General features: G+C 39.1%; 1 protein-coding gene across 7 annotated transcripts in view; it reads right to left on the bottom strand.

Moving 5' to 3' along the window:
• Positions 1-1,259: 1,259 nt before the first annotated feature.
• SALL3 (spalt like transcription factor 3) overlaps positions 1,260-11,463 on the bottom strand; it is a 27,197-nt gene continuing 16,993 nt past the window's right edge. For 2 of the 7 annotated variants that reach the window (XM_083860104.1, XM_083860103.1), the window contains exons 2-4: positions 9,425-11,463; positions 8,868-9,208; positions 6,812-7,874 (exon numbers count right to left, since the gene is read on the bottom strand). The exon at positions 9,425-11,463 is cut by the window's right edge. In XM_083860104.1, coding sequence (XP_083716230.1) covers positions 7,443-7,874; positions 8,868-9,208; positions 9,425-11,463 — 2,812 coding nt within the window. In that variant the 3' untranslated portion in view covers positions 6,812-7,442. Of the gene's footprint in view, positions 1,821-3,161; positions 3,243-6,811; positions 7,875-8,867 lie in introns of those variants that run through there. The other 5 variants (XM_083860106.1, XM_083860105.1, XM_083860108.1 and 2 more) reach the window with 5 other exon arrangements.

An 11,463-nucleotide genomic window follows, 5' to 3' on the forward strand; every position in this document is an offset into this window, starting at 1 on the left:
GTAGGGCTTGGAGAAGAGGAAAGATGTAGGCTGCAGAGACTACCAGGCTCATTTAGTCTACCTTCTGTGGGGCTGGAATTGGAGCTACTGTAATAAGTTGCATGACAACACATTGAAAAAAAATTCCATTTAATGGGTAATACTGGTCAGCATGTGTCATTACATTACCTAGGGCAAACTGTGGAGAAGTGGGCTACCCAGTGTAAGGGAAAGTACTACAGAGTAGCCCAGACTGTTGCCAAATACTGTGAATATATATCACATTCCATGACACAAGATACATAAGAAACTGTTCGAAGATTTAACTGAATTTTCTTTTAAGACAATTTCAAAAGTGCACAGGGAAATGGATTCTGCTACCCATTAGACGCATCAGCTAATATCTTAGTATAAAGACGTTTGATTTTAGCAAGCCTGTTTGGAATGGGATAATGGCAGATTGAAACCTAACTGAAGAATTAAATTTTAACTGTGACATTACCTAGAAGACTATGTTGGGGAGAGTCATTTAATAGAAAATGGGCAGAAAAAAGGCATGTCCCAATCAAAAAAGCCTGCCTGCAAAACTTCTACCTGAAAGTGTACATTCACCTTTTTAAGGTATCTGTTCGTAAGTGCTCTTACAACTATCGTTTAAAAAAGCAAAACTCAAACCAGTCCTCCTATAGCAAGCAGATTATTGATAATATAAAGTGATAGAAACCTCCTGATGACCATATCCTTTAATGTGCCCATTTTATTCACCACACACAATGGGTAATGATATATGACTTCCAGTAGAGGTGTTCACTTACTCCACCAGCAGCCTGTCTTAAATATGATACTTATGCAGTGTATCTATAGGTCCCATATGAAGTGTGCATTGTAGCAGAACAAGTTCCAAGTGTTCAACAAAATTGGCTGAGCCACGAGTGCTAATCAACACACAAGACAACAACTACAAGGTGTTGGCTGATAACCAGCATGGAATGGGCTGATGGAGACATGCTAGTAATATCCAGAAGGAAAGGAAAGAGACATTCTTTAGACTAGATTCACCCACTGCTGCTCATACTTTTACTCCACAATGTGCCTGAGTGAAATCAGTGAGACTAACACCACTGATGACAATTCAATCAAAACTAAACCAAAAGCTTTCCTTATGATCAAATAAAAAAGCCAAGACTATCAATAGAATTAATTGAGTCAATATATTTAGCACATGAGCAGATGCTAAAGAGGCTGCTTAACACGGTATTGTAAATCAGATACCTGTAAAAAAATATTAACTATAGTCTGCCAATCTGGGAAACAAGTTACTTTCTGTTCGACATCCAAATGATAGCAAGCATTACCTTTGGAAAAATTTATTCATTTTAACATATATATACAGTGATCTCATTCTGATATAGTAGTTTATTTCAACATAATCTAAGTAAAGACTTCTATGACTTACTGAAGGTTTTTTAATACATTTGAGACTTAGACACTTTCCTTACAAGCCTTCATAAATATGATAGCAACATTATGTCTTTTGTTGTCCTATTTTCCAGTTTTTATATTTTTACTGAGAGCAAACACCATTTAATGATGTTTAAGATGCATCTAAAATGGGCAATGCTTAAGCAAAATATGCCACACACAGTTTGAAATTAATCTAAGCAGCTAAAAAAAATTAAAACATACATGTTTATAGATATATATATTATATATTGGTGTATAATAATGTATACACACACATGTATTTTAATGTTTAGCTTTAATAGCAAAAAGTACAGTAGAATTCCACTGATGGCAAGATTTGATTGTAGAGTATCCATAGAAAATTGGTGCACTTTCTTCTGAAAATCAATACAAGGTCAAAACAAAATGTGATACCAGATAATTCTCTACCATAGCCTAAAACTGATAATCAATTTGAACACCTAAATAATTGAATTAAACCCTATAGTAATCAAATAGGCATTTGATAATGAAATATCTCCATTGAAGAATGCTACTGAGTAAAAATTTTTATCAGTCCCAACTAGGTGAGTGTACAACATTTAGGATAAGGCCTCTCAGTCCTGACTGGAGCTCATAGGTACTACTGGAGTACAAATAATAAATAATAGTACATGTACTGTAAAGTTTCTAAAATCAGTGATAATACCAAGCATTTTCCATCTCTGAAACACTGTACAAACATAAAACTATTCCTCACAACACCCCTGTGAGGTAGGTGCGAAAGTGTTACCCCGTCTTACTGGAAGGGAAACTCATCCCAACACTACAAGGTGCTAGCTGATGCTGCAAGGGGGTTCCCAGAGGCCTGATTTCCTGATTTCCAGAGGCCCCAGAAGAATATTGTTCTTAAGCAAAATATTAGTCTAATGAAGAACTTGCCCACATCCTTAAAATGTCAGTGGCACAGCCCAAAGCTGTTGGCTCTCGTATTTGTTGCTTTGTCAATTGGTTGAGACATTCTCCCTTTGAAAAAATAAGGTACTATACATTGGTCCTGTGGCATGCACAAACATGTATTTTTCTTTTCATAAATCTGCTGATACCTTTCATATCTGCAAAGGGGAGGCACTTCCCTGTGAGCGCATACCTTGTGTAGCAGAGCTGTAGCAAAAGTCTCCCATTCTTTTAGTTTTTTGCATAAAAATGACAGGCTCTTTTATTCATTTATGTAAATACTCTGAATAGTCGTATGATGTCATCAAATTATGTATTATGGGGCACAGCCATATATTTTTTTAGATTCAGCTTTCAGGATCTCCTTTAAAACTGGGATAATCTTGTGGAATGTACTAAAATATATGTATTCTCTTTTCCCTCTTTTTAAAAATAAAGTCCGGAATGCTTTCGCTTAGACATACTTTAAAATACTGTATAGCTGCTGGTCATTGTTTTGAAAATGCATAAAGAAAAGCAAGATGTCTGAACCTGGAAGCAGTCCTTCTTGCACCAGAATAAATCTGGAGTATCTCCACTAAAAGGCCTTAGAGCTTCAGTGGTGTAAAAGCAGGCAAAGTGGAGTCAGGATCAGGACTTCCATCCTCCTGCCCATCTGCGGCTGCCCTCTACCAGCAACACCAACGAGCTTCATGCCTTCTCTGAAGGCACTTCCTTCACACTCTGAAGGAAGGAGTGTGAATGGCATGTTTGTCAGCAAATCCTGTGAGCTATGCACATACCTGATCACATCACTGAAGACTTCATCGCTCATTATGCTAGTGTTACACATAGACGTAAAAAACAGGCAGCTCTTTTGACCTCTGCAGAATTAGAGAAAAAGGGAAAAAAATAAACCACAGTATCTTCCAAACGACAGAGTACATGCAGAGAAGTAAATTAAAGGCAACACAAATAAAGCAGCTTACATAGTGCAGCTTTAGAAAAACCAAGTATTTGCTGAAAGAGAAAGAACAAAACAGGTAAAGGAACAGATAGTATATCGAGAGCTAATATATACAAAATGAAAAACAAACTGGGTAAAAATTAAGTTATTTCAAACAATTAATTAAGTTATTTCAATCATTTAATAAATGTTCTCTTTTTAATAACTCTTGGGAAAAATGGAACTGGAAAGTTTGAAAGCCTTGCTGGAACACTCCCCTGAAAAAACCTAACGGGAAATTTTTCTGATCATATATAGAGTTCCTACATGGCTATATTCTTAAACATCTGCAATTCAACAGACTTCGACCATTTTCATCTGTGTAGCATATTTTATTATTTAATGTCTTCATATGATAAAAAAAATAACCCATACATATTTAAAAATAGATACCATTCTGCTTTCATCCTGTTTTTTTTTGGGGGGGAGAGGAGGGGAAAGCAGATAATTTTCCTCTTGTGTTTTGAACAGAACCATAGCTATCAGCTCTCTTTTGCTTTTTTTCTCTTTTGCATATCATGTTTTCTCTCAGCAAGACACAGGGACGTGCATGGAGGAAGAAAAGCACAAATCTATCATTGTTGTTGAGTCACCTGAGGAAACTCATACCTTCTTTGGGTTTGTCTTATAAAACACAGTATCTGCATAACAAGGCCACTGAAAAATGATTAATACAGATTTTTCTCTTTTATTTATCTTTTGTCTGTTTTAAATGCAGCAGGCATTCACCATCGGAATATAACAGCTTGGAGTTTACTCGAACATACAGCTTTTTTGCAGGAGATACTTAACCACATGCCTAACCTTAAGAATGTAAATACTTTCATTTAAATCAACGTGAAAAAATAATTTGGTTAAAGTTAGACATGCTTTGATAATTGAGGTTATTGGAAAAAAAGACAAAACAAAACCATGGGTTTAAACATATAGGTTATGTCATTTGGAATGAACGGATGCGAGTTGTCATGTTTTTCCTTTTTGCATTTTAGAATTTGAACTGCTCCTGATAAATTTGTCCACAAATTTTATCATGCAGTGTATTGTGAATATTAGGCAGATGTTTAAACAACCTGAAAAGGAGGCTTTTTCATTAGCCAGTACAGGATAAATGTTCAGAAAGCAGTCAATTTGAAACAGTAGTCATTCCAAAGTCTGTTTTCCCCCCTACAAAAAAATTTTTTTTGTGTCTTTTTTTGTTCTACTACCTTGGGATAAATGCTCTTAAAATTTATTTTCATTGGAAAAGAGATTTTAATAATTCTATCCTTTTGCACTGTTAATATAAATTAGAAAAACATTTGAATATACGGTGTCGACCTTCCTCTGATTTTCAGATGCAACGATTAGAAGTCATTGACACCAATCTACCACAAGTGACCTTAGTCTCATATCTTGTTCTGTTATTAGAGTAATCAAGGAACGCAATTCAGAAATAATATTACATCCTGCATTTTATTCAATTCCATATGACAAAAATAGTAACCTAGACTAAGACATCCATTTCAATCAGTAGATGTGTCAAGCCAACAAGATTTAATAATAAAAAATATTGGATCTAGGTAACAATTCCCAGCTGTTTCAGGGAGGCTCCTAGCCCTACATGGTATCACAGTATAAAAATAGTGTCTCTCTTCACCATGCAGAGAGGAATGGCCTAACCCTGAATACAAAATGGGGTCAGTCTTACTGTACCATCGTCAACCATCTTATTTACAACACTTTACATATTTTTTCTCTTTTTCCTTCTCTATTTTTCTTTCTTTTTTTTTTTTTTTTCTTTATTTGTTTTTATGTTATACACATTCTTTAGGGAATAGAGATAACACTACATGGTACCAAATACTAACAAAAAAAAAAAAAAGTCACACCAAAAATTACACAGATAAATAAAAACATTCAATTGCTGAAATACAGCAACATTAAGCCACCTCAGTTTTCTTTTTCTTTAATGCTTGGAAACACCCCTAACCACCCACACACTGTGGCAAAAAAATCATGTTATATTGTAGAGGTGTTACAGATATATAATTTTGCTCAGATATAGATATATATTTATATCTATATATCTCTATCTCATCATTGTAGAAAATGGAGCTGTAGAGTTCATTGTTCATTTCCAATAGAAACAAATAGCTAATAAGTCTTTGAACCTCTTTTCACTCCATTACATGATGGCAGAAATAGTCCATCCTCTTACAGTAATGGTTTCTGTTTTATAAGAAAGATTGTCCTATTTTTCAGTCTCAACTGAGAAGACCTCACTGTCTGATTTGTTCTTCAGGGGCATAAAACTCCTTGCGCTGTTACCCAGCTACCCATAACGTCCCTCAAGCAATTCTGCTGGACGGAAGTTCAGTGTCAACTCCACCATGCTTGTAATGCACAAAAATGAGGTAGTACACAAAACATTTACTGTTCAAGTTTTGATTAAGCCCCAGTCTCCTCAGCATCCCCCGCTTAACTTATGAGTGGAACCATTCCCTTTTTTTTACTCAGTGTAATTCCAACAATGCAATCAACGTAAAATTATATTTGATTAATCAGAGTACATTGTGCTTTGGAGCAATTTGAAAAGATAATCAGACAGTTGGAAATAAATACAGAGCATTTGTGTGTTACTACTGCTCACGCTGCCCCAAAGTTCTTTTTTCGTTCCCACTATTATTAGGCAGTCAGCATCTTTCTCATGGTTTTGTGTGAAAGAGACACAACAGATTACAGGAAAATTAAACCTACATGATGTTCTTTTTCCTCTATCCTAGACTTGTATTAATATCACACTCCTAAGATAAATGTATCAGAATTCTGTCAGGGGTGGTCATGGTGGGTTATGTGGGTGTCGTAGAAAAGTTAAATGAATCACTTCCATTTAAGAAACCGCAGTCCCCATATTTCCTAAGCATCTGACAGTTCTCTGCAATTTTCTGCTTAGTTGATAGAGATCTCTCATTGTTTGAGCTTAAAACAAAACAAGAAACTGCAACAGGGTCCTCCTCCTTATTCCTTAAGTCAAAGTACTATTTATAAAATAGTTTACATCTTTGTTCAGTTTCAAATTATAGACAAACCTCCCTAATACAAAATACTAAAAGTGCAATAGTATAAATTAAGAGTTTGCAACCACATTATACAAACATTACCTTTTTATTGTACAGCTCTGATAACACGGAGTATTTACTCACAACTGTTTATAATGTTGTGAATAATTTATGGTCCTAAGGTTTGTCTGTAACTTGTTTTCCAATCATTGAGCTAAAATCCACACTACATTTTTTTTTTTCATTTAATAGAACAACTGTCCACATAGCAGCTACAAATATTTAAATAAAAAAAGGTTCGTTACTGACAGGTACTTGCACATGAAAAGCATGCTATCTTTCCCAATAAAACTTCACAATTTTGCCTGCATTGAAAGAAATCACTTATTCATAGTAAAACAAAACTTGCTTTAAAAAAAAAAAAAAAGAAAGAAAAAGTAAAATCACATAGCTGGATGTATTTTGCAGTACAAAAGCTTCATTTAAGTTTGGGGCTAGTATATTGTCTGTTACCCGCATAATCTTAACATTATAAATACTACAGACAAGGATACTGTAATAATACACAGCATTGGGGTACTAAATCACTTATTTAAGATTAAGATTCCTAAAAACATAGTCCAGGTTGCTAACTAATTTGAACAAAACCAGCAAATAAGTGTGACAGAATGCCATAATGAAGCCCCCCATTCTCAGGTGATAGTAAGTTTTGTAAGAAGCAAAGTGAATGTAGACTAGCCTCTTTCTGTTTCTAATGAAGTTATTCCATGACTGGTTTGTTTGTTTGATTTCTGTTAAATTAAAAGGTTTCAAAGTTCTCAGCAAGAGTCAAACTCACTGTTGAAAGAAGTACCATGCAGATCTTGCAAGACAACTTTTCAGCAGCCACAAAGTTATGTATTTCTGCTATGGATAAAACTTTAAAGGGAACCTATGCTTAGGTCAGGAAACTAATGCTTAGCTTCAAAAGCTGTACATGGGACAGACAGGACAAGTGTTGTGTCGAGTAGAGGTCCAACAGTTATTCGGAATGAATGCTTTTAATTTATGCCAATCTCTTTATTATCCTCAATAAATCTGGTGAATGGACGACTGGCTCCCGTTTCAGAACTTGCTTTGTCCAGACTGACAATGGGAGGGCTGCTGCCCGTGCGAGCTTTGTCCATGCCACCGGTAAGGTTACTTAGAGGCGGGATGGCGCCTCCGCCTAGACTTACTGGGAGCTGAGGAATGCCTCCGTTCTGTATGACAGAAATCTCATTGTTCTTCATAGCAAGTCCGTTAGTGATAGCTGCAGCATATTGGTTCCAAAAATTGGGGTCAACATTCATGGCCCGAGCTGCCAAATCCTTCTGGAACATCTCGGAGAACTTGAGAGCATCGCCACCGAGCAAAGCCATGGGGTTTTCCACGGAGAGGCGTCGGCCACGGCGTGCAGGGGCATTATTCCACATGTGAGTCCCCATGTGAACCTGCAGAGTGAACAGGGACAAGAAGCACCCCCAAGTTAGCACATTCTGGTGAGGTATCAAGCCTGAAATGCTGTTACTTACAGTAGCACCTGTTTTTTTTTAAAAAATGCCTTTTAATTTGCATTGAAAATAAAAAGAGTAATTCCAGTAAAGGTACAGTTCTAAGGTCCAGTCAGCCCATGCGAAAAAAAACACCCCAGTTCCATAGTAGTTTTTCAATGTGCATTTTCTTCTTCTCAGTGAAAATAAACAGTGCTGTAAGACTAAAGGGTACATACTCTCTTGGGTTAGACAATTTCACATACAAGCTGGAAGTCCTCACACAGCTGAAGATTACCGAGGGCATTATTCATACTAGGAGATGGGTGATTTTTCCCTTTTCCTTTTTTCATCCTGTCTTTTTTTATGTTTTATCTCATGTCAGAAGCATGTTAATTTGCTAAATTTAGTATTTTTATTAAGGACATTTAAAACATCTTCCCCAGGCTGCGTCCCAATGGTTAACCAAACGGCAGGATTACGAGCCATCAGTCCTGCAGTAACCCATTGTAAATCTGTGACAAACAGCTTTCTACTCTGCAATGGCTGCAAAGTGGAATAGAAAATAGAAATTGGGGAGGCACCCAAGGAGCTGAGCAAGCTCTGTGTTTCTGGTTTATAGCAAGGTTATTTTTCATTGATGGTCCACAAGAACTCTCAGAACATGTCCATCAGCTGACTGGGTGTGCCATCACATCTGTCAGAACTGCAACATGCCTACATGTACACCTGGAACCAGTTTTAAAGTCTGCATCATTGCACAGCCACTTTCCAGTCTTTATCTTCCACATAGTGGAAGCACGATGACTGCCACTGTACAGCAAGCATTTCCTTGAAGCTCCCTTCTCACCTGTCTTTGGGACAAACACTTAGCACTAAAACTTGCTGAGTTCAAGAGCAGTGCTCTTTAACCCCCCCCTCCCCAAGACTTTACAGTTTTATGTGACCTCTTACCTTAAGATTCCCCTTTGTGGTAAAAGCTCTACCACAGATTGTGCAACCAAACGGTTTTTCACCGGTATGGGTGCGCTCGTGTATCTGCAGTGCACTTGCTGAGGAGAAGGTCTTCCCGCACGACTGACAGTTGTGCTGCTTGGGAGTCCGGCGAGGGGGGGGTGCCAGCATAGGGGTGATCCCCGGACTCATCACTGTCTGTGGTGCAGCAGGAACCTGGATTCCAGCTGGAAGCGAGGGAACCTCACCCAAAGAGATCGGCTTGCTGTGACCATTCACTTCCATTTTGATCATGGTAGGTGCTGTACTGGTGACCAGGCTAGGAGTACTTTGGCTGGGACCTAGAGTAAAGTTGGGTTCAAATAACTGAGAAGGCAGCTCTTTTAATTTGTGCGTCAGTAAGTGCTGTTTTAAATTACCCATAGTGGAACACCCACGACTGCAGACTGTACAAACAAATGGACGTTCTTTAGTATGGCTGCGGTAGTGAATTTCCAATGCACTCTTACAAGCAAAAGGCTTGCCACAGATATTACAAACAGTACTTTTAAACTTACCACGTTCTCTGTTCAGGAACAGCAGACTAAAAGGAGCCTCCTCTTTGATGACCGGTCTTCCCGGGTTGGTGGATGTCAGATCTAATGCGCCTCCATTTTCAGTTGTGGGTGGCGGACTGTCTGGTTTTTCTGTCTTTAATTGTATTTCTTGTGGCTCTTCCTGGTTACTGAGACCGGGGGACTTTGATCTGAAACTTTCACTATTGCTATTCACAGGAGACAAAGCTTGCATGGAGGAAGAAGACTCTGACATTGCAGGGCTGCCTGCACTCTGGCTTTCAAGATCACCAACGGCTGATGAGGAGTCATTGCTCAAATGGTCACTTTCCCCTGATCCATTTTCTATGGATTTTAAACTGGTCAGCTGCTGACAGTTCATGACAGAATCAATCATTTTCATTTGATTCTCCAAAGCAGCAATACTGGAGATCACAGAAGGTGGTGAAGAAGGACATGACCCAGAGTAAGAGATAAGGGGTTTGGATGAATCACTTGCCGTGTCCTTTAGTTCTGGGTCCTCTTCCATAGAATTTTCATCAATGTCATCATCAAAGTTGCTCAGTGTGTCAACATTCTTCTCATCATAGGAAAGCTCTGAGTCCATGGCATCCTGGAAGCCCTCTGGTAGCGGCGTGTTTGGAATTTGCCCACCCATATGCATACGAATGTGCTGCTGAAGAACAACCGCATTTGTAAATTTCTTCTGACAAATGGGACACGAGTGCTGTACTCTAAGTGGTGGCTTTGCTCGATGAACTCCAAAATGTGTTTTTAGATTGCCTTTTGTAGTAAAGGCACGTCCACAAATTTTGCATTTAAATGGTCTTTCTCCTGTATGTGTTCTGTAATGCATCTTGAGAGCGCTCTGACAACTAAGCACCCGGTGACAAATGACGCATTGATTTGGATCTGTCATCTTCTTATCAATGTTCTCCACTAGCTGTTGTAGTTTTGAGGTTTCGGATGTTTGCATAGAGTCTAGCAGACCACCAAATGGAAACTTTGCTTTAAACTGGTCAGACACTGCTGGAAGCACAGGGTTTGGGAGGCTTGTTGCAGCACTGCTGTCTGTAACCACCGTAGGAATTGAAGACGTGGAAGCTGCAGAAACTTGCCCACCTGCAGAAAGGTCCCCAAGCCGTGTGCTCGTGGGAGGCAGAGTGACAGGTTCTGCCTTGGTCAGAGATGAACCACTCTGAATGGGCTGGGGGGATTCAGCAGATGCCGGAACGCCCGACTCAGAAGTGTTGAGGCTCGGGGATAGAGAAGTGCATTCACTGGAGGCAGGAGAAGGCCTCTGGGGTGACCTGCTCATAGGAGTGATACTTGGAGAGTCTCCGTAACTGTTCACGCCAGCTATAGTAGGGGGCAGCTGGAGCCCAATGGAAGTCGGGACTGTTGGTAAAACAGGCTTACTGTCTAACCACGTTGTGACCGGCTTTTCAGGGGGCAGTGACATCCCATACGGGATTCCAGAGCAGGTGGGCACATTATCGAGGTATTCTGGAACAGGATAAGGGTTCATCTGAATATGAGGGTATTTCTCTTTATGCCTCTGAAAATGAACTTTCAGGTTGCCCTTTGTGGAAAAGCGGTTTCCACATATGTTACACTTAAAAGGTCTTTCGCCTGTATGCGAGCGGAGGTGAATTTGTAAAGCACTGTCACTTCCAAAGACCTTGGCACAAAATCGGCATTTATGTTTAAAAAAGGGATCCTCGGAGCTTGACTTGGGTTCAAACACTGACACATTTGGTGGCTTTCCTTTGCGGTGCTTCATAAGGGCGGACAAAGGATCGAGCGCGTTAGCAGTTGCAGCGATGCTAACCAGTGGATTGGGGAAGATCACGCTATTTGATGAAGTCTGAGGTAGAAGTGGGTTTGGCAGGCTGGATACTGAGGTGAGGCTTCCATGTCCTATTGAAGGTGGAGTCGAAGCATTCTGGGGCTGCGAAGCACTGTTAGGAGCATTTGACACAGAAACGGGAGTTATGGACGTAATTGCGTTCGAGGAGGAAGGTACACCTGATTCAGGCAGG

Source organism: Zosterops lateralis (assembly GCF_965231275.1).
Source record: "Zosterops lateralis genome assembly, chromosome: 1".
Classification (NCBI taxonomy): Eukaryota; Metazoa; Chordata; class Aves; order Passeriformes; family Zosteropidae; genus Zosterops; species Zosterops lateralis.